This window comes from Silurus meridionalis, chromosome 16 (genome assembly GCF_014805685.1).
Source record: "Silurus meridionalis isolate SWU-2019-XX chromosome 16, ASM1480568v1, whole genome shotgun sequence".
In the NCBI taxonomy this organism is placed as follows: Eukaryota; Metazoa; Chordata; class Actinopteri; order Siluriformes; family Siluridae; genus Silurus; species Silurus meridionalis.
The window spans coordinates 12477234-12501337 of NC_060899.1; the positions used below are offsets into that span (position 1 = coordinate 12477234).

Sequence of the window (24104 nt, forward strand, 5' to 3'; positions counted from 1 at the left end):
TATATATATATATATATATATATATATATATATATATATATATATATACACACATACATACACATGCGACCCACATTACTGCTGTATTTCACAAAATACAAACAGTTTCTTCATTTAAACAGATGTGATCTGATGTTTATATGTGTGAGAACTGAGCGAACATTAAATATGAAAGAATTTAAGGATAAATATGAAACTAAAATCTCTCTGACGCCCTCTAGTGGCTGGCTGCAGTCTTCTTATGCTTCTTCTTTCGGTTGCTCCCACCAGGTCAAGACAAATCAAATCAAGTCAAGTCAAGTCAAGTCAAGAAGCTTTTATTGTCATTTCTACCATATATCGCTGACGCAGTACACAGTAAAAAGAAGAACTATAAAGGACTACCATAGTGCACTCTGTCCTCTACATCTGCCTCTTTCAAACCAACCACCTGCATGTATTTCCTCACTACGTCCATAAATTTTCCTGAAAAGAAAATTTAACATATCACCACTTAATATGGATTAATATACAAATATACAGTACTAGAAATTATTTATGTGAAATGTATTGTTTTGGAATACAAATACAGGTAGTCTCTGACGATGGAGAAAATAGTGTTAGAATGACCCCATCGTAACTTGAAAATAAGTTGAGACATGGCCTAGCTTAACCAGGAGTCTTAAGAAATGGTTATCATTATGGGGTAATATAATAATTTAAGAAATTGCAGTAAATACTTTAGCAAAACAAAGCAATTTATAGTACCATAATGTAAAAACTTTACAGTATATATGCATGTGGAATGGGCGCATCTGAATAAGGCATCTGACAAGGCAGGAGATGGGTTTACCCTGGCCGCATCCAAACATATCGTGCGAAAATTTAAATGATGCAATATTTTTTATAATTTTGAGCCGAATCATCGTGATTCAGGGACTCCTTGTATTATGTTTTATAGTTTTAGGACTTTAATACCCCTTTATATTACTACAGTATATAAAATGCAGTGGTTATGCTGAGGGTGTGGAGTAAGTCACAGGTTTATACTAATGAGATTACACTGTGAGCTTTCGATAACAAGACATTTGGAAGGAGTTTCCAGTCTCAGCACTTTTTAACATGATTTAGAGAACCTGTAGCCTTCTCAATAACACAAGCATTAATTTTACATTTATATTTTATTTAAATTCAAGCAAGATAAAACATTTAAGATAGTTTGAGAATGACTGATTCTAGTTGTTAATATTTCTAGTTAATACTTTTTTCCTGGATGTTTTACAATAAATAAATGTGACTATATGCAGATAGAAAGTCTAAATTTCAGCATTGCATATTGTACAGCCGCTTCATACCATCGGATTTTGCGATAATGTCCTCCAACTACATGCCATTACACATTAACCATAAGTCTATTAATACTATATTTATATTAGAAATACAAATATATTTATATTTGAATATTACCTTATATTTAGTCAGATATTACCATCTGAAAATAAATTAATTAATAAACTATATATATATATTCCATGTGCAAAACCAGTGTTAATTCAGTGTACACTTACCCAAAGGTCCATTATCCACCACGAACATTTGCCTGTAAATAACAGAATGTTAAATAATAATTCGTTCATCAACATCATCATCCATGAAAAGTAAAGCAGTTTAGCAATCTAGCTTAATAAGAATCAATTTAAAATTTTTCTCTTTCAGTGTGAATCTGGGTCTGGACCTGGCTTTGGCTCTGGCTCTGGCTCTGGCTCTGCCTCTGGCTCTGGATCTGGACCTGACTTTTCTATATTTAAAAAATGAAAAGAAGGAAAAATACTCAATACTCTTGTATATAATGTATAATAATAATAATTACAATGTAAATGTGACACTTCAGAACATCAGTTCCATTTTGAAGGACTGAGGACATCTGTGTCAAGAGTATGTAAAGGTGCATCTCAATAAATTAGAATACCATTAAAAAGTTGATTTATTTTAGTAATTCAATACAAAAAGTGAAACTTGTGTATTATATAAATATATAGATCACACACATACTGATATATTTCAAGTGTATATTTCTTTTAATTTTGATGATTTTAGCTCACATTTTACAACAACCCAGAAATTCACACTCTTAAAAAAAATAGAATACTTCATAAGACCAATCAATTATTTTGAGTGAATTGTTGGCCATCTGTAAATTATGTTCATTTACTGTATATGTAACCAAAACTTGGTAAGGGCTCCTTTTGCTTTAATTACTGTCTCAATTTGGCGTGGCATGGATGTGATCAGTCTGTGGCACTGCTGAGGTGGTATGGTAACCCAAGTTTCTTTGACAGTGGCCTTCAGCTCATTTGCATTTTTTTTGGTCTCTTGTTTCTCATTTTCCTCATGACAATATACCATAGATTCTCTATGAGGTTCAGGTCTGGTGAGTTTGCTGGCCAGTCAAGCACACCAACACCATGGTCATTTAACCAACATTTGGTGCTTTTGGCAGAGTGGGCAGGTGCCAAATCCTGCTGCAAAATAAAATCAGCATCTCCATAAAGCTAGTCAGCAGAGGGAAGCATGAAGTGCTCTAAAACGTCCTAGTAGATGGCTGTGCTGACCTTGGACTTGATAAAACACAGTGGACCAGCAGATGACATGACTCCCCAAACCACCACTGACTGTGCAAACTTTACACTGGACCTCAAGCAAATTGGATTCTGTGCCTCTCCTCTCTTCTTCCAGACTCTGTGACCTTGATTTCCAAATGAAATGCAAACGTTCCTTTCCTTTCAACTAAAAAGACGACTTTGGCCCACTGAGTCCTTTTTTGGCCTTTGCCCAGATAAGACACCTCTGACATTGTCTCTGGTTCAGACACAAGGAATGAGTCAGTTGTAGCCCATGGATACGTCTGTGCGTAGTGGCTCTTGAAGCACTGACTCCAGCTGCAGTCCACTCTTTGTGAATCTCCCCCAGAATTCTTGAATGGGCTTCATTTTACCTTTTTCTACCACATTTTTTCCACTCTGTAAACAGCAGCTTATTTAGCGATGACCTTTTATGATTTACCCTCCATGTGTAAATGATCGTCTTCTGGACAACTGTCAAGTCAGCAGTCTTCCCCCATGATTGTGTAGCCTAAACCAGACTGAGACACCATTTAAAGGCTCAGGGAACTTTTGCAGGTGTTTGGATTTAATGAGCTGAGTTTGACACCACAAGTATTGAATTTTTTCACAATATTCTAATTTTCTGAGATACTGAATTTTGAGTTTTCATTAGCTTTAAGCCATAATCATCCAAATTAAAAGAAATAAACACTTGAAATATATCAGTCTGTATGTGATGAATCTATACAATATACAAGTTTCACTTTTTTGTTGAAGTACTAAAATAAATCAACTTTTTAATGATACTCTAATTTATTGAGATGCACCTGTATATTTGTCATTAAATGAACACACATTCTATTGCAAGTGTATTAGAATTGCAAATGCTATACATATAACAACTAGCAATATTAAAGTCCCACTGGCATCACCAGACCTTTGCAGTCCTATTTGTGATGCTTTGCCATGCTTGTACTGAATTTTCTTTAAATTCATTATGAATTTCTTCCTTCAGGTAACTCTTCAGGAGTTCCCTACTCAATCAGATTAAAGTCTAGTGACTGACTTTCCCCCCTGATAAAGTCCTTTTTTGTGTTAGCGTTTTGAATCGATGTCTTGCTATATGATAAAGTTCCTCCAATTAGATTAAGTGCATTTTTCCCTTTGAGTTTAACTTTGCACTGATGCCACATGATTGACATTAGATGAATGGAGTGTGTGTGATGTGAATAACAATGATGTCAAGCATTAAACAACATTACCGCACACTGGAGGAGGAGGATTCCATCCATTTATGCCACAAACCATGTAAGCCTCACCCTGCATTTTGTAGCCCTTATTACACTGGTACTTGACAAAATTTATTTTAGTGTAGGGTGGTGCTTTGCCCTCGATTCTAATAGCATTATCTATTCTAGGTGCATCACACTTGATTTCTGTTAAAACAAAAAAAAAAAGAAAAGTAATGAATAAATCAATTAAATATGCTGATTTACACCAGAACAGGAAACCAACTGCAAGCTCCAAAATAATTAATAAAATAAACAAAAGCTGTGGCAATGTAGAGAAAAAATAAAAAATTTGTAAAAATGAAATACCATTTACTCACCCACACACCGAGGAGGAGAAGGTTGAAATGTTGCATCATCAGAACAGCTTGTTGTTTGTGGTCCATCAAGACTATAAGGGTGATTACAAGTGTAAGTGACTACACTAAGATAATCATAATAATCTTCCAAAGGCTCATAAGTTCCATGGTCTATTTGGGCTGGTGGTAAACATTTTATCACTAAAAAGAAAAGAACATGTTAAGTTGCTTCAAACACATTTTCACCTACAAATAAGTATAAAATTACCATCAAATTCATTACCTTCACATTCCGCAAGTCTCCCATCCCAACCAGCATCAACACAATTTCTCGTTTTAGTTCCAGAAACCATGTATCTACAAACAGAGATGTATCATGTGAGATACACGGCCATCTTTAGTGCCAGTGTGTTTAAAAATTGGAGCAAAGACAAAAAATTAGGTTAAAGAAAAGCGGTTTTACTAACCCTTGGTTACACTGTGCAGTGGCTGTTGCACCAAACAGAATTCCATCTGGAGTTAGATACCTTCCATTGGACAACTCTCCTGGACTTCCACAGGACTTTTCTAAAAATATAAAGGATATCTTAATATTCATGCTTTGCTTTAATAACCAAAATAAACAAACCACCAACACTACAGATATATGGATAATGTAACAAAATTAATAAATTAATAAATAAATAAATAAATAAAAGCTGGAATGAGAAAATGTGAATAAGGAAAAATACTTTTGCACTGAAGATCTAGTGTGGTCCACTGTTGTCCACTGCACGTGATTGTCTGGGAAGCTGTTGGATCTGCAGGCGGATAACCAGTGCCGCATTTGAATTTTAGTGATGATCCTTCAGGGAAACTCGTTTGGCCTGAATCATCAGCAAGAACCCTGTTTTCCCCAACAACGGGTCTCACGCATTGTGCTAAAAACATAAAAAAAAGAATAAATATAATAATACAAAATTAACACAATTTAAACAATTCAGAATAATATGCAATGAGTAATTCCACATGTGTGATTATCATCAAAGTGCAATAAGTTCTAACATTTAAAGGTGAAGGTGAAGTGCAAAAACATTTTTTAAAAGTTTAAATACTGACACTCAAATCACAACGCCTTTAGCTGGTTTTCATTGCGATAAGAGCAAATGATTTTTCAACACACACATTATCCTATCGCTTAAACAAATGCTTTCTACAAATTTTCCAGATCATTTGTATTAGTAGAAATTAGTAGGAACTACTGCAGTGAAAAGCAGAACAAAAACAATCTGTAGGCAGAGAGAAACCTGATAAAAAAGCCGTATTATGAAATAAATATATAATGAGATGAGAAATGCATCTGGATTTTACCTCGAATTTCTCCGATCTTCATCAGACATGTGAGGAGGAGGATCAGACTGGAGCTCGGTGTCACCCACATGGTTTTACCCATTAATCTTATTTCCACTCAGACGACTTCACTTCAATACTGGAATAGACAAAATAATATCATATACTGTATTAAGTTATTTCAGGTTGTTGTTTTTCCCCTTAGCTGGACAATACTATATATATACACGTGTATCTCTCTCTCTCTCTCTCTCTCAGATATAGATAGATAGATAGATAGATAGATAGATAGATAGATAGATAGATAGATAGATAGATGTGTTTTCTTTTCTTTTAACTAGTTAACCCATATTTTCTTGCTTATAATCAATATAACTCGATGATGTGTTTCGTAAATCAGGCGCGCGAGGCTGAGCAGCCTGCCTGTGTGCTGGCGACGCTGGCGGACCAACGGAAAAGCTTGATCCGGGTATTAATGACAAGCTACTCCAGTACAGTATTTAAATATCTAAAAATATGAATTTACCATCAACAAACTATGCAAGCCACTGAATAATAATGTAAAAATATTTATTTTCTAAGTTATTTTTTTTTAGGAGTCGACGAATTTTTTTACTCAGAATTGTGAGATATAAAAATCTCCCAAATTGCGAGAACAGAAGTCAGAATATGAAGTTGCAATTTCAAGATAAAAGTCAGAATTGCGAGATATGAACTCGTAATTTAGTTTATTACGCAAGATAAAAAAAAAAAAAAAGTCGTAATAAACTTTTTTTTATAAACCCAAATAGATCATACCTTTCGGTGGAGGTGTTGAAGAGAACTTGTGAGAGTGTTAAATGGACACCAGCCTCTGGGTGAGTTCCTAACGGTTCTTGTGTAAATGAGGAAATGTGGTCACACCCCTGCAGAAGCATAACTCATAAATCTTCCAAATTATTTAACATTTATCCATATCTATCCTCATTTACAGTAAATTTTCAGCAGATAAAACTATGACCTTATGTGTTTTGCCATCAGGATGGTTGCATATATTTATGATATATTTAGTTTTTCCTTGTTGTTGTTTTTTTAGAATAACATGGAATATGGAAAGCCAAAATGGCATTGATTTAGAAATTCTGGAATTTTTTTTTACTATATTTCAGCAAATCACCAACACAAAACTCATAGAATATGTTTTATTTGGCAAAACCCCTGAAAGCTGTATTTCAAAAACCTTTTTGTTTGCTCCTGCCCCAGCCTGCTTCTTCAAAATGTCTCCCAGTTTCATTTACACCATTCTATTTTTATTTGCACCATGCTTATCATATGCATATATTCGACCCACATTACTGGTTTTATTTCATGAAGTATAAACAGTTTTCCCATTTAAACAGAGGTTGTTTTATGCGTAGTTCACTCTGTTAATCAACCCTTAAATAAAAGAGTCTCACGCACGCCTATTCTTCTTCGTTTACTTCTTCTTCTTCTTCTTCTTTTGCTACTCCTCCTTCTTCTTCTGCTTCTTCTTTTTGTTTCTCCCAACACAGTGGACTCTGTTAAATTGCAGACTTTCATGTGACTTGCATTTAGGAGAGACTTCTCTCTGGTCTAGACTGGTATAGTGTTACAGTAATAGGATAATCTTGCAGATCAACCATCTCATCACGATTTCTGTAGCTTAACCAAGTGACTATTGAAGCATTAATACTTGTATGGCTATTACTCACTGAAATAAAAACAATGTGAACATTTTATTTGCAGGGTGAGAATCATCCAGAAGTCTTCCCGAAATGTATTTTGTGGATCCCTTCACGAAAACAGAAATTTCATATAATCGTGTTGACATATTTGTACAAATGTACTGTGACCGAATTTTGTTTTTTTGTGAGAATTTGTTTCAGTTAAATCGATATGAAAGCCATTGTTGGAAGATATCTTTCAGCCTTGATGTCTTTAACATTTCTGAATTCATCTTGCTTTGCTTTTAACAAACGGTTCTAAACAGTTGCTTCTTGAATAGAATAGAATAGAATAGAATAGAATAGAATAGAATAGAATAGAAGCCTTTATTTGTCACATACATTTTTATTTTTTATTGTCCTTCCATACCATGAGGCGCATTGGACCTGATGCTTTACTTGCCATTTCCATAGCATTTTAACCCCCAACCTTCCTATCAGTAACAACAGTGACCCAATAAGGTCTCTGTTATAAAAAGGCTCACAATGAGGTCTTTACCAAATGACAAAGGACGTAAGCATTTGAGAAACTCCTGAGCACCATTTTAGAGCCTAGAATGAGAAACTGGACGAGCTATAAACTCACCATTTACCTGGTTAAAACTCCAACTATACCACATATCCAAATTAGATGTAAAAACTTAGGTTTGCTGCTGAGACTGTTCTGGTGCAGGTCAGTGACATAGTGCTCTTAATGTTTTGTGCTAGCTATTAGTGTTTCTCTGAAGATGTTAAGCATGCTCTAAATACATAATTTCTACAGCAGTTCATCATTTATACAGATCAAAAGACTAAATCTGCTTAGAAAAATGCCTTAACAGTTAAATATATAAAACATATATAAGTATTAAAATGTTACCTGAATAGAAAGTTGACAACATTAATATAATACAAGTGGAAAAATTTGAAATAAACCCCCCAAAAATCTTTATTGGATTCGATTGAATTACTGCACTACTAATGTTTCAGCTACAACATTACAAAGTCTTACTGATGCAGTGAGTAGCTCTTCATTTCTTAATCAACCGTGTCATATCGTGGAAAACATATTCTGTTTTAGAAGGGGGTCAAATTAATATTGGCCTGCATCAAACAAAGAAAAAACTAAAGAGCTTGCTGAAACTACTAAAACTGGCTTAAGAGCTGTCTAACACATTATTAAAACCTGAAAGGATAGTGGTGAACCATCTCCTTCAAGAAAAAAATGTGGTCAGGAAAACTCTTGATTGATCATTTAAAAGCTTGGTGACATCAAATTGTAAAAAAAAAACAAACATCAGTGTTAATTCAATTTAATTCAATTCATTTTTTATTTAAAAAGCACTTTTAACAATGAACATTGTCTCAAAGCAGCTTTACATGTGGTGATAATGTGGTGATAAAAATTATTAAGATGTTCTTTATAAGTGTAAGTTTGTCAAGTCAAGTCAAGTCAAGTTTATTTGTATAGCGCTTTTCACAACAGACATTGTCTCAAAGCAGCTTTACAGAAATCAACAGTCAAGGTGAATGGTGTGCATTTATCCCTGATGAGCAAGACATGGCGACTGCGGCAAGGAAAAACTCCCTTAGATGTAATGAGGAAGAAACCTTGAGAGGAACCAGACTCAAGAGGGAACCCATCCTCATCTAGGTTGCACTGAATGTCCATTTATTACAGATAAACAATGTTGGGGTACAGTGATGGTGATCAAAAGCAAACTGTAGTCCTGAGTCAGTGTAGCAGACTGTTGACATTAACTACAGTCCAAATCCATCCTCAAAGCTCCCGTTATTACTTTGGAATTTCATGGAACCACCCCTGGCATTGATGAGAAACCATCCCCAGAGAAACTCATGGCCTTGTTTAAGAGTGAAAGTAAGAATTTAAGGGATTAAGGGACGCCTTTCATGCCTAACACCTACTATACAAACCTGTGGGGGGAGTTTTATTATCTGGGTTTGCTTTAGCTGGTCAGGTCTAGATTCAACAAAGTATGTGCCCAAAAAGCTTTTAGCTACCTATAAAATTAATGGAATATGCCTGTGCCATCCAGGTAGTCAGCTGATCTCATTTTTAGGCACATACTTTGTTAAATCTAGACCTGACCAGCTAAAGCAACGCCAGATATTAAAACTTGATAAAAGACATCACTTCAACTGTCTATCTTCTTACCCGGATGCACCCATCACTTTTATACAGGGTAAATCTGGACTCAAAGACCACATGACCTATTCTCATTCAGAGTTCATCTTTAGGCTTTATTAATTTTTTCTGATCAGCCTCACTCATAAATGGTTATCTTAAGGCTACACAGCAGTTTTTGTCCCAATCACTTAACTTCTTACTTTCACTCTTAAACAAAGTCATGAGTTCCACTGTTGTTGTTTTTTAACAATTTTTTAACAGATTTGATTTTTGAAGCAAAGGGTTTTTGGTTGTTGACTTCCTGTTTCGGGGTGCTATTTTTGCTTGGGTGTGCACATTTGTGGAGTCAACCAGTAGCTGCTGCTGCCTCCGACTGCAGCCGAAGTGGACAACGAAGTATGTGATGTGACCTTCCTAAAGCATACACTCAAGTTTCCTTTTTTTAAATAACATTTGAATTCCATTTTATTGACTTTTGAGTTCTGCACTGAAAATAAACCAAAAATCACTTCCACCTATGCCAATTTTCCAAAAATCACCAACCCCCACCACTACCCTTGTCTTTAAAAAGAGGAACTTACTTTAAACTGGTCTGTGATGCAAAAAAAAGTTTGGGGACCCCTACTACAGAGCATTGTATTTGAAAAACACTTAAAAGCTGCATTTCAAACAGCATGCTCCTACAGAAATCCTGCTCCAATCAGCTTCTACAACATGTCTACCCAGCTCCATCCACAACCCAAAATAAAAACTGGCCATTGTTTCCAGGCAGAAGTTGTTCGGCTGTGCATCAAACCGTGATAACAGTTCCAGATGGAATCATGTCAGACCCATTTCTGTCACATTTTATTTTTTAAACTATTCCAAGAATTTCTCTCTATCAGTAGTAGACATTAATGCCTGCTTAGTTAGTTCCATACAGCAAACATAAATCAAGTATAAAAATGTTACCTGGATGAAAGGCCTATAACCTCAGGGCAAAACAGAAATGATCTACAGTATAATAATCAACAACCCCAAAATATTTGCAAATAACGATATATTACAAAATACAATAAACCTAGACATGTTTATAAATCTATACACATGCACCTCATACACCTGATTTTGTATAAAGATATCTAAAGAAGAAAAAAAAAAGCAAACTTGCAGATGCTTTATTCAACACATCTTGCATTTGGAATAATATAATAATAAATTAAGAAACAAATGAATCAGTAGTCATAATTAACATAAAAAACATACACAGCCAAAGAGTCCTTCCAGAAAGAGTTACATTCAATGTTTTTAGGTTACATTAATGAACATATTTCGTACCCATACGCAATAAAATACTGTAGCTACAAAATTCCAACGCCTAACTTGATTCGCAAACTAGTATTTGGAAAACATTCGGGGACAAACACAGTCGATATGGCCAAAAGTATGTGGAGACTCCTCTCTTTATTACTGACTTCGGTGTATCTAACTCCATATTATTGCTCCTAGTTTTAGAATAAAACGGGACGTCCACAAACTTTTGGCCATACAAAATCAAAGTCTGTTAATATTCGAACTAATGGTTAGCATTTGAAAAATTTTTCCATTATTGCACTTTAAGAGAAAGTCAATACTTTCATAATATTCGCAATTGATTTCAATGATTTGATTTCCTAAACGTTAACATACAACAGAATAATATCAGTTCTCCGTTCTATGCATTTTTATGCACATTAGCTAATTTTAAACAGGATGGCATACGAAAAAAGCTGATAGTGGTTCATCTAGTAAAGGAACACAATCTTTAGTCTATTAATAAAAAACAAAAAATTGTTAATAATCAAAATGTAAAAAAAAAAAAAAAAAAAAACAAACATTTCAACTAAAACCATGTTTAAATTTTAAATAAATTTTTGCCTGCTGATTTCTGTACTAAAGGCAGTGACTCAGTCTGGATTTTAATATCATATAACTATGCAGTAAAAACTGAACTGAACTGAACTGTTCAAAAATAATTCAAAAATATTAGAAATAATAGAAATAACTTAAACCCACATACTGCATATCTCCAAAAATTTAATACACTTTAAATTTGTACAGATGCTTCAAAGAATATATTTTAAAATCGTATTAAAAATAGAACATAGTGCAAATTAACTTCTAATCTCTGACGATCAGGAAAAATGCTGAAAACAGCTTTTCCGGACACAGACGAAGAAGAGCTCCATCATCGGCTGACGTCACTTATGAGTTCCTTATGAGTCATTTTGGCATCAGTCTGAATGCTTGTTCTTTTATCCTAGAAAATAAAGCATAAAGTGTCATGGGTAATCTTGGCAAAAGAAATATGTATGCACTGGGACCTGCATTAGACAGAATACATTCCGAAAAAATGGTTATAAAGAAAAATAGAAGTGTTAGACATACAGACAACAGTGGCAAGAGTGGTTCATTGGTTCTGATCAGAAGGGCATGAGTTTAATTCTCTTCAACACCAAGCTGGCATTGTTGGGCCCTTGAGCAAGACCTTTAATCCTCAAATGTTCAGGTGCATGAATAAGATAATTATAAGTCACTCTGGATAAGGGCCAAAAGGATTCATTGTAAACTCATTCTATCCTTAGATAAATTCTTGTATTATCCCTGACATTAAAGTGTTTGCTTGCATATTTGTTTTGGTAAAGCCTTTTCTAGGTTAACTGATCGAATCAGATTGCTCACAAGCTTTTTTATGCCAGAATCCCACCTTAGCTTCAGCTTCTAGGCAAATCACAATTTTAATGTGCTTGTAACACTGGGACATTCTTGGTGTTCTCAGAGATGTGTAAGGAGACTATTGTAGTGTTTTTAGAATTCAGTGCTTTGTTACATTCATAGCATAAGCTTTAATTTTGCATAAATCTTGAAGACGCAACACTTCCTGGTTCATGCAAGCAATATTTAGAAATAGCATGCTGCATGTTTGAGAAATACCTAGGCAGCCATTGAGTATTTTATAAATGATGAAATAATTTAATTATTAAAATAATTATCAATTATTAATGTCATTCAGTGTATGAGTGTGCATGCCATTATAATTGACTCGGAAAGCAAATGAATGCAAATTAACGAACCATTATTTTGTTTCATTTGCAGCTAGTCAGAATTAATTTCATCAGCTATTTTGAACTGAAATGAACCTTTCACTTACTCTTTCTTTCTGCTGAAAAACACTGCTAAAAGAATTCCTGCTGTGAGGTATGGGCGAAATCTGATCAGAAACTCCGCAAATAATACTATTAAAACACTAAAATAATTCAATGGTTTAAAAAGTTATAAGCAGTAGACAAACATGTTTGAGATTTTGCATTTTACAGTAATAATGGATTTTTATTTATCCACCAGTGACACGTTTTCTTTCTTTCTTTTATTTTTGTCTTACTACCTACAACCTCATTAATGGGCCTGCGAGGTACCTGAAACACTGAGAAGTATTTCATTGTATATCTATTCTATCCATTTCACAGCTATTTTTCATGTGTTACAACATTGTGTATTGTATTGATATCAAAAAAATACGTTTCACTAAATGGTTTTGTCATGATAAAATCGTTATAGTGACTCATTATCGAAAACAGCCTTCGTTATTCAAGTGAAAATCACACAATGTGAAGTAACTGCACACTTACCTAGAAGCACAACAATGGATACGACAACAGCTATTATTATTATGCTGGATTTTACACTGGTGCCTGTGAATAATACACAGTTACTCAATCAAAACGAGTTCAGACAGTAGGGAATTAACATTAACATGAAAAGTGTTTGCCCACTTTTTACAAATAATTATTACATTTTAAAGATAAACAAAACGAAAAAAAAAAAGATATCCACCACTCAGTTCACTTTGGTATTACTAATTTCAAGCCCAAACTGCAGATAACTTACCGTCTGATGGTGGAGGTGTGGTGGGTGCAACTTGGGTACCTATAACAAAATGAAGGACAACATAAAAAAAATGCATAGAAAAAAGCTAAAGAATTCAGAATTTTACAAGAGTAAAGACACAACACTGAATGATTGATGTAGAGCTCACAAAGACCTTGTCCTTTAAGCAAAATTAGGGCCATGTCAAATAAATTTCTGATTTCTGAAACAGTTGGAAAGTTGTCAGGACTCAGGATCGTCTCTTCACACTGTTAAAATGCGATGGTAGTGGAGGGGAAAACACTGTTTCGGAATCGCATAGTTAAGTGGATTGTTATGCTTGACGAGTTTATTCAATCTTTCATAACAACCTGTCTGGAAGTGTTGCAAAAATTCCTGAGATCACTATTTCTAAATGCAGTACCTGAACTTCCACATGCTTCAGCAAAACTACAACAATTATTGTGCTGTGGTATGATGAGAACAGAATTTAAAGAAATTCCGCAGAATTGGACACGAATTTAGCAACAGTAAGGGCCAGTTAGTGTTAACTGTTAGTTTCAGCCCATAACCTAGTAGCTTCTATTAGGAAGATCAAATAAAGCTTTTAGAAAGATAAGGGGTTAAACATACTTATAAATCAACATAGAAATGGCTAAAGAAATATAAATTCAAATGTTTCGCAATGACCACCTCGATTCCACAGATTGAATTTCTACATCATTACTCTTGTCTGCAAGTGTTGCCAATCTTGTTAACCGTTACAGGTACCCTGTGCTGTTAAGGTTAGCATATTGCAAAACATTAACCTTAAGAATGACAGTAATTTTAAAATCTTTAATTTTGTTGAAAACACTGCACAACCCAAAACCACGTTTTATTCCACAGGGCATTTTTGAAATAATAGTGGAAATTATAAGAGTAAATTTAATATATCTTTTTAAACTCATGGTATTACCATAATTGGGCTATTATTATAAATAATTAATAATATAAGCTTTGTTTTAATGTTAATCAGTTTCTGTATGCTCTTATATGACTTATCTGCTTTGCTTCAAGGGTTCCCTCCAATAATCCACATTGGTTGAAACAATTTTATTTTAGAAAATCATGAGGGATTAATATTACATATATGGACATAAATATTTTATTCAAGATCAAGTGAAGAAAAATTATGACAAGAACAAGAAGCTTTGTAAATGTCTGATGCTAAAACATGGCTAAAAGAATTGGTGTTTTAAACTCCAACATTCAAATATATACCTAAATTAAATAAATATAATTTAACAGTTTTTACATTTTAAAGATAAAAAAAAAATAAAAAATCCACCACTCAGTTCGCTTTGGTATTAATAATTTCAAGCCCAAACTGCAGATAACTTACTGTTTGATGGTGGAGGTGTGGTGGGTGCAACTTGGCTACCTATAACAAAATGAAGGACAACATAAAAATAATGCATAGAAAAAAGCTAAAGAATTCAGAATTTTACAAGAGTAAAGACACAACACCGAATGATTGATGTAGAGCTCACAAAGACCTTGTCATTTAAGCAAAATTAGGGCCATGTCAAATACATTTCTGATTTCTGAAACAGTTGGAAAGTTGTCAGGACTCAGGATCGTCTCTTCACACTGTTAAAATGCGATGGTAATGGAGGGGAAAACACTTTTTCGGAATCGCATAGTTAAGTGGATTGTTATGCTTGACGAGTTTATTCAATCTTTCATAACAACCTGTCTGGAAGTGTTGCAAAAAAAGAAGCCCTTTTCCTGAGACCACTCTTTCTAAATGCAGTAACTGAACTTCCACATGCTTCAGCAAAACTACAACAATTATTGTGCTGTGGTTTGATGAGAACAGAATTTAAAGAAATTACGCAGAAGGTTTATGGATGTGGTGAAGGAAGACATGCAGGTAGTGTTTGAAAGAGGCAGATGTAGAGGACAGGGGGGAATGGAGACGGATGATCCGTTGTGGCGACCCCTAATAGGAGAAGCCAAAAGAAGAAGAAGAAGAAGAAGAAGAAGAAGAAGAAGAAGTTCAGTGTCGGTCTCCTTTGCATCCATCTTCACCTGGTCTTTTTTTTTGTTAGTGGTGCAGTAAAACTGCAACCTGTTTTCAGAAACTGTGTGTCCGCACATGCACTTATTTATTTTATTAAATCGTAACATTTGTCGTCATTTAATCGCACAAGCTGACAACGTAATTACGATATGATTAATCGTGTAGCACTACTTGCAGTCACAGACATTATGATCATATGGAACCCATTTAACTGTATGTCATAAAATACATGAAACTATATAATTTCAATGGATGTGAAGGTGACGTTAGTATAACTTCCTGTAGCAGTTATAGACTATATGTATAATTATAATTCTATAACAATTACTCCTAAAAAACACCACCTGCCTAGAAATCACTTATTTCTAGAAACCAGTGTATAAAAAAATAAAAGATTTCTCTTCAGTTATGATCTTTTTTGAGTTAAAAAAAGAATAAAAGTAGTTAGAAAACATTACATCTAAAACAATTGTTTGATTTGGATTATTCAGTTTTTTTTTAAGAATAACCAATTGACAAATTTCTTATGGATATAAAGAGATTAATCTTACGGGTGCAGCTGGGGGGAGGTGGACTCCATCCGTGTATTTCACAGACCAGGTAATCATCTCCAGTCATTGTGTACCCGTCATCGCATTTGTATCTGACAAAATTTCCGTATCCGTAGGGTGGTGCTTTCCCTTCGATTCGAACTGCGTTTTTAATGTTGGGTGTCTCACACCGCACAACTGCGAAAGCAAATATTGAACAGAAAATGTTAGCATTAAAATATCAAATAACAGGTTCCAGAGAAAATACTTGCAGCATAACTCACTTGTACACCGAGGAGGAGGAGGTTGAAACGTTCCATTATCAGAACAGGTCAATGAGTCAACTCCGTCAAGAGTGTAATCATTACTACAAGTGTACGTGACTACTTCATTATAATTATAGAAATCTTTCACTGGCTCAAAAGTTCCATTCTGTACAGTCTGAGGTGGCAAACATTTTACCGCTAAAAAGAAAATAAAAAGTTGTAATTGTTTGTAAATTTTTTTTACACTTTCATAATATAAAAGAAAATCTTTCCATACCTTCACACACAGGGTCTCTCCCATCCCATCCAGCATCAAGACAATTTCTAGTTTTTACTCCTACGAGCGAATATCTACAAGTACACAAATGGCATGCTGTAAATACACGTTTACAATATGTAGGCTTTCATGCGCACGCATAAGCAAATTAGTCCACATGAATGTAATGCACAGAAATATAATACCTAAATAAACTCCAAAAAGATCTGAATAACTTTACCCTTTATTACACTCGGCGATGGCTGTCGCACCAAACAGAATTCCATCTGGAAAAGTATACTTCCCATTCGCTAAATCAGGAAGTGATCCACAGGACTTTTCTAAAAGTGTAGAGATATTACAAGAATACCATTACCATACTGCAGAAAAGAAGTCCATATCTTTTTTTTTATTGTTTTGTAGAATAAATTCATGACTACAACTATTAACTGGGATTTCTATTCTCAGACATAAAGTCATGAGTTCCACTATCAATATCTGCCACCTTTAATGTGTATGTTTATTTTACATGTACCTTTTTTATCATGGATTATCTGTCTGTAAAAGTTCAGGTTATTTAAGGAATTTAAGAGTGGTTTTATTTTCCAATTTACAGATTTGCCTAGAGAAAAAATGAGAGAAGCTGTGAGGAATGAGAAAATGTCTGTGAGGAGGATTACTCGTGCAAGTAAGGTCCAGGTTGGTCCACTCGGGTCCAATACAGGTCATTGTCCTGGAAGCTAATGGATCCACAGGCTGATATCCAGTAGAACACTTGAAGGTTATAGTGGAACCATTTGGGTACGTCTGCAGGCCTGAGTCATTAACCATTTCCCTGTTTCCCCCAACGATAGGTTTCGTACATTGCTCTGTGAAAGTGAAATAAAAAATAATATGTATATTAAAATGGTCTGTAGCATTAATACAAATAAAACACATTGAGAAAAATATCTAATTGGCCATTTCACCATTGCTACATGCTTTATTCCACAGCTTGCGAAGTCTAATATGCTTTGTGAAAATACTTATTACATTAAAAAAAAAAAATACAAATGCCAATTGGTATAAACCAAACATTGGTGAGACTGATGTACACTGATGTATGACTTTTGGATCAGTGGCAACATTGATTTACATTTACTCATTTGGCAGACAATTTCACCCCAAATGAAGTACTGTTGAGTAGATAAGGGTTAAAGGTCTTGCTCAAGATCCTTTAACCTTCAAGTACTTATCGGTTAGATATCATTTATAATCTTTCTCCTACAGTTTTTTTCAAAGAGTCCTACAGTTTTTGTCAATGCTAAGTTTAATGGCTGCTTGTGATATTAGATGCGAACTTCCTATTAATGGTCCTATGACATTCTTTTAATCCAGTCATTTTGAGCTCAAAGTAAACCTTTTGTTGACAAGTCGAAATCTCAACATAATAAAGCACTGATTAATCTTACGGATGCAAGTGGGGGGAGGTGGATTCCATCCGTTTATTTCACAGACCAGGTTATCAGCTCCAATCATTGTGTACCCCTCATTGCATTTGTATTTGACAAAATTTCCGTATCCATAGGGTGGTGATTTCCCTTCGATTCGAACTGCGTTTTTAATGTCGGGTGTCTCACACCGCACAACTACAAACACAAAAAAGAACAGAATCTTTCATTTTTAAAACATCTTATAACAAATAATAAAACAATAAACATATAATAAAAAAAGTAAAAAATGCGGCATAACTCACATACACACCGAGGAGGAGGAGGTTGAAAGGTTCCATTGTTAGAACAGGATATTTCTGAATTTCCGTCGAGAGTGTAACCGTCAGTACAAGTGTATGTGACTACTTCATTATAATTGTAGAAATCTTTCACTGGCTGAAAAGTTCCATTCTGCATAGTGGGAGGTGGCAAACATTTCACCACTAAAAGAAAACAATTTGTTGAAACATGCGGCTCCAACCAGTTTGTAAAATTTATTTTTATTTTTTGGCTTTTTAGTTTTTATTAGCTAACAGAAATCTTTTATCACCTTCACACACAGGGTCTCTTCCATCCCATCCACTGTCATGACAATTTCTAGTATTTACTCCAACCATCATATATCTACAAGTAGACAAATAATATGTTGTAAATATGTGACCTTTCATGCATGCACATGTGCAAACAAGTCCACATAAACACAATGTAATGCACACAAACAAAAAAGGGATAATAATAAGAATAAATTTACCCTTCATTACATACTGCGATGGCTGTCGCACCAAACAGATTTCCATCTGGAAAAGTATACTTTCCATTGGACAAATCAGGAAGAGATCCACAGGACTTTTCTGAAAGTGCAGAAAAATTACAAAACCAAACATTATGGCCATGCAACAGAAAACAATTGAGTAAAATAAACTGACTACAACTGTTAGATGGGGTCTTTATTTTCTAGTCAGTGGTTCCACTATTAATATCTGCCACTTATACATGCATGGGTATAATTTATACTTTATCACCTTATTGTTTAGGTTTAGATTTAAGAATTTCAGACTGTTTAAAAGTGATATGCAAGTTATATATATGGTTTGTATTCTGGTCATAATCTATGCTTTCTATTAAAGAGGAAATGAAGCCACAAACTAGGAAAATTATTGAATTAAGGTCTACACATTAAACAATAAAAATGAAAAGGAATGAGAAAATGTCTATGAGGAGAATTACTTGTGCAAGTAAGGTCCAGGTTGGTCCACTCGGGTCCAACACAGGTTATTGTCTTGGAAGCTGTTAAATTCACAGTCTTATAACCAATAGAACACTTGAAGATTAAAGTGGAACCATTTGGATACGTCGTCAGGCCCAGGTCATCAACTATAACCCTGTTTCCCCCGACGCTAGGTTTCGCACATTGTGCTGAGAAAGTGAATGAAAATATAAAATGTATATATATAAAAAAAAAAATAACAATTCATTATAAAGATAAATGCAGATCACAAAAAGACTCTAATTTGACATTTTACAAAATACCAACAGTTTTAAACCTTAAAAGAGACAATTGTGAAGTGTGATTTATTCAAATATTTATTAGCTGGAGACACAATTGTGCAACACATTTGTCTCTTGGATCAGTGACAACATATTCTCTGGTATACATTTGCATTTACTCGTTTATCAGAAGTGACGTACTGAAAAAACAATTATAATTAAGGTGTTGTGGACATATACTCTGTGTAACCACCTGACAGGTGGGTCAATGATTGGCTACATGCATCTACATTTAGAAAGAAATTAACCAAGACTTGTTTATTCATAGTATTCTGTGTATTTTTTCTTCAATTCCTGTTGGGGTACGTATTTTGTGTACATAGAACAGTTATACATATTCTAAATTAGCAAATGTGCAAAGAAAACAGACTGACTATCAAACTGTATTATATTATACAGATGATTACATTTATAAATGTAGTCCTCTGTTTTTCCATCCTAAGTGACTAAGACTCATACTTATTCACCTGACATCAGACCTTAGCACTATCATTTTGACTGAATGAAGTCCAATTTCACAGGAATGTTCTTATAATCTTCCTATATTTCAGGTAGAGCAACTCCCTAATAAAACTCATGGAACAAGAATTTTAGCTTTCTGATACCGAGCGTAGTTATGTAACAATCACAACTGCCCTTTGTTTGAAAAAAGAACACAGTGTAGATGTGAGTGTAGAAAATGGTGCATATACAAACGTGTGTGATTAATCATACTGTCTTATGACATAATTAATAGGTATTGAGTGCTGGACAATGAAGTTTAGGCTTTCATACAGAATTGGAAAGAACAAGCCAGTAAAGTTGAGTAAAGTAAAATAAAGTAAAGTAAAACCAAATTAAGGAAAAAATAAGGTAAGGCTGAGCAAGAGGTCGATATACATTTAAATCTAAGGGAAAATGTTGAATATATATATATATATATATATATATATATATATATATATATATATATATATATATATATATAAGAAAAACATGTATAAGCTAAAAGAAATAAAAACAAGAAACTTCTTGTACATAAATGCACCTGTTACTCCATCTAATTACTAATACGCTGAAAAATCAATAGGTCTGTGATTAAACCCTTATTTGTTTATTTATCTAAACAATGGCTTTTAAATGAGGAAGTAAATGCAATTATTTGTTTGCTTTGTTCAGATTACAGCTTAACGCAACACAATACCTATTATAACCAATTTCAGAAGAAATGTTGGAAAAGAATGTGTCAGAGCAAGGAAATATAAACGTATATCGAACAATGACAGGGATATTATATAGCTGATTTTAGAAGAAAGATTAGAGTAGAATGTGTCTGGGAAAGGTAATGCAAGTGTATTGAAGTATGACAGAGATAAGCAGGTTTGGAGAAGGTTTTTTACAGATATAAGAGAACAGATTTCTGAAACGACACAGAAATCTCTCGTTCTGTCTTTCTCTTGCTCTTTGGCAAAATGTTGTCCATGTTAATAGGTCAGTTATAAATATATTATATGAACTATATATATATATATATATATATATATATATATATATATATATATATATATATATATATATATGTATATGTATATTTATAGTATTATATACTATATATATTAACTATAAATATACCTCCCTAACCGTTTTGCTTCTCTCTCTTTCTGTCTCTGTCTCTCTCTCTCTCTCCCCCCCCAACTATCTATCTATCTATCTATCTATCTATCTATCTATCTATCTATCTATCTATCTATCTATCTATCTATCTATCTATCGACATTAACATGACAAAAAACATGCAAACACTTCCACAGAGCAAATGTAGAAGACTTCAGCAGAGGTTTGGTATTAAAAATTAAGTTGTTTTTTTTTTAATCTAGTAAACTATACATTTTTAATATTTACATGTGTTAAGATATGCAATATACCTGAATCCAAAACCTTTTATATTAACCTAGAATAAACATGAACAGCTTTCTACACAAAAACCTTCTTTTTATATTAATTTAAACTTATGTTAAATGTGAAGTTTAAAAAAAGCTCTATAAAGATCCTTTTTGACCTGCAGCTCTCTAAAATTGAACAAAAACACTTTAACAGATGTAAAAGAAATAGAACATATTAACAAATTAGAAATATGATTAACAAATAATGAATTGTTCGATTTTTTTTATGTTGTATACAGGTGTAATATCTGTGTATATACATGCTGTATAAAACCAGAACCTGAAGCCTGGTTTGAAGACGTTTAGATGACCACATACAATAGTAATATATACAGTAAAGTCTTCCTAGGGAGTAATAATCAAATCATGGAATTAATCTCACCTTGGATTTCTGCAGCCTTCATAAGACATGCTAGGAAAATGAAGAGTCTGTACCACGGCGTCTCACACATCTTTTATAAAATGCAAAGGCAGCACTTGTTTCTCGGCTGTTCCAAAAGCAAATCTGTTGTTGACACACACAAAGCCTTTATGTTTCACCAGTGATATAACCTACGGGTTTAATATTAACCATATGAACTTGGACTTCAGTTCATAACTCTCAGAAAGCAATGACTTTCAGGTGACTAGAAAAAAAAACACTACTAGTCTAGATTTGCCATTGAACTAGCTTATTTATTCATTTTAATTAACCAGGTGTAAAATATGGACAGAGAAGACATATATATATAATTTTAATTATATTTCCAAAAGCTTAGTCTCAGGTACATGTGGGACAAATAATGTTAAACCATGTTATCTAACTCATTAGTAAAAGTCAGTACCTGACTTTACTATTGTCCTTGTTGCTGAATAAACACAAAACTCCACAGTCACACTACAAAATCTTCCTAGATAAATAAAGGTTATTAGAAGAGCAAATGGGGACTGAATGTGGAATGGGATGGCACATCTAATTGTATATTTCAGGTGTCCAAACTTTTGTCCATGTAGCGTATATAGATATAGATCAGGAATGGATCTGTCACAAAGCTGCACTGGACTATAAACATGGAAAGCTAATTACACACACACACACACACACACACACACACACACACACACACACACACACACACACACACAACACTATACAATTCTTGACATTCAAAATGGTGGTGTTGCAGACCATCTTGGAGTAGACGTTCATGAACATCCACTAATGAAAAAACGTTAATCGTATTTTCAAAAAGCTTGTTCTCAGGTACTAAGGTATTTTTTGTGGCTTATTCCCACATTGTTATTTCTTTTGCTATTTCTTTGTTTATTTTATCCTTAATAATTATTGTATCACTTTTCACATTCACAGTGTTATTTCTTTTGCTATTGCTATTTCTTTTGATATAGCCATGACAGTACATGTGGGACAAATAAAGTATTGCCAGGTGATCTAACCCTTTAGTGCAGCACACCACAACATCTAGAGAACATCTTCCCAGAAGACTGGAAGTTATTGTAACAGCAAATGGGGACTAAAAATGGAATGGGAGGACACATCCAATCGTATATATTTCAGGTGTCCAAACATTTGTTCATGTAGTGTATATGGATCAGAAATGGATCGATCACAAAGTTGCAATGGTCTGCAACAGAAAACATGGCAAGCATATCACACAGAAGATTAAATTATTGAATCAAAACATTCAAAATGACTGGAAGTGTTATCCATATAGATCAAGACCAAAAATTGGGCATTCATGAACCAATGATCCAAAAAATGAAAACACCACGTTAACTATATTTCCCAAAAGCTTGGTCTCAGGTACATGTGGGACAAATAAAGTTTAGCTGAATGATATAAGCCATTAATAAAGTCTGTATCTGATTTTAATATTACTCTTGTGGTTGAATGAGCACAAACACACTTCCAACAACTAGTGGAACATCTTCTCAGAAGGTCATTGGTTATGGAGGTTATTATAACAACAAATTGGGACTTGTTAGGTGTCCACCCTTTTGTCCATGTAAAGACGGGTGATCCGCTGTGGCGACCTCTAATAAGAGAAGCCGAAAGAAGAAGAAAAAGAAGAAGACCAAGAAGAACAAGAAGGAGGAGAAAAAGAGGTAGAAGAAAAAGAAGAGGAAGAGGATGTAGAGGACAGACTAGTATGGAAACTGATGATCCGCTTTGGCGACCCCTAACGGGAGAAGCCGGAAGTAACAAAAAGAAGAAATAGACGTTCATGAAAAACCACTAATGAAGGCAGAACTTTAACTATATTTCCGTAGTACATGCGGGACAAATAAAGGCAAAACAAGTTTCCCCGAGTTATTGAAGCCAATCTAACCCGGGATAAATAGATTTGTTTGTGTCACGAAAGTAATAACAAAAGCCGCTACAAAATAACAGCCTTTAGGTTTTTGTCTCGGTACATCGATTCATTCAAGAAGCAACAAAATAAGACGATTTGTGTCTTACCTCTGTACCTGAAGCCCAGCAGAAGTGTTGTGTGGTTTGAGAAAGACCAGAAATGAAGTCAGAGCTGTGCCTGTACTAGGAGGTGGCCTTAATGGAGGTGACGTTAATCATCCAGGATTTCAATGCTACCTCAACAATGACGCTGTGTGTGTGTATGTGTGTGGGTGGGTTTAGGTAAGAGTCTCCCTCCCTGAGTCATACATAATTTATGATTTTGATAAACCCTTTATACCGCACCTACATAATCTCTTGCAAATATTTAATATGATATATTATTAATTTCCATTTGATATAATATCACTCAGATGTTAGACAATTCCCTCACATTTTCTCCCCACACCTTGTCCACAC

At 34.2% G+C, this 24104-nt stretch overlaps 2 protein-coding genes across 4 annotated transcripts; both read right to left on the reverse strand.

Annotated features, from left to right (window-relative positions):
* Positions 1 to 301: 301 nt before the first annotated feature.
* Positions 302 to 6423, reverse strand: LOC124398828 (C4b-binding protein alpha chain-like). Its single transcript, XM_046869269.1, has 10 exons — positions 6298 to 6423; positions 5521 to 5638; positions 4902 to 5090; positions 4638 to 4737; positions 4454 to 4527; positions 4192 to 4371; positions 3845 to 4018; positions 1715 to 1777; positions 1548 to 1579; positions 302 to 465 (listed from the first exon to the last, which is right to left on the reverse strand). The coding sequence occupies exons 2-10, from the start codon at positions 5600 to 5602 to the stop codon at positions 448 to 450; spliced, it is 912 nt and encodes a 303-aa protein (XP_046725225.1). The 5' UTR covers positions 5603 to 5638; positions 6298 to 6423; the 3' UTR covers positions 302 to 447.
* A 4069-nt stretch (positions 6424 to 10492) lies between these two features.
* Positions 10493 to 23901, reverse strand: LOC124398812 (zona pellucida sperm-binding protein 3 receptor-like). Of its 3 annotated transcripts, none has more exons than XM_046869228.1 (17): positions 23754 to 23901; positions 21678 to 21800; positions 19053 to 19241; positions 18577 to 18676; positions 18376 to 18449; positions 18089 to 18268; positions 17805 to 17981; positions 17034 to 17222; positions 16595 to 16694; positions 16375 to 16448; positions 16116 to 16295; positions 15853 to 16029; positions 14621 to 14659; positions 13258 to 13296; positions 12999 to 13061; positions 12521 to 12557; positions 10493 to 11629 (listed from the first exon to the last, which is right to left on the reverse strand). In XM_046869228.1, the coding sequence occupies exons 2-17, from the start codon at positions 21745 to 21747 to the stop codon at positions 11593 to 11595; spliced, it is 1725 nt and encodes a 574-aa protein (XP_046725184.1). In that variant the 5' UTR covers positions 21748 to 21800; positions 23754 to 23901; the 3' UTR covers positions 10493 to 11592. The 3 variants fall into 3 exon arrangements, with proteins under 3 accessions (XP_046725184.1, XP_046725183.1, XP_046725185.1); XM_046869227.1 differs by having other exon boundaries at positions 12521 to 12560; XM_046869229.1 differs by lacking the exon at positions 12521 to 12557.
* Positions 23902 to 24104: the final 203 nt, after the last annotated feature.

Coding starts and splice junctions, on each gene's coding strand:
- LOC124398828 (XM_046869269.1), bottom strand. CDS start 5,602: ATGGGTAAAACCATGTGGGTGACACCGAGCTCCAGTCTGATCCTCCTC. Junction 4,738..4,901: donor ACTAGATCTTCAGTGCAAAA/GTATTTTTCCTT, acceptor TTATATTTTTAG/AAAAGTCCTGTGGAAGTCCA. Junction 4,019..4,191: donor TTCTCCTCCTCGGTGTGTGG/GTGAGTAAATGG, acceptor TTGTTTTAACAG/AAATCAAGTGTGATGCACCT.
- LOC124398812 (XM_046869227.1), bottom strand. CDS start 21,747: ATGTGTGAGACGCCGTGGTACAGACTCTTCATTTTCCTAGCATGTCTT. Junction 16,695..17,033: donor CCTGGACCTTACTTGCACGA/GTAATCCTCCTC, acceptor CTACACTTTTAG/AAAAGTCCTGTGGATCACTT. Junction 13,062..13,257: donor CACACCTCCACCATCAGACG/GTAAGTTATCTG, acceptor TATTATTCACAG/GCACCAGTGTAAAATCCAGC.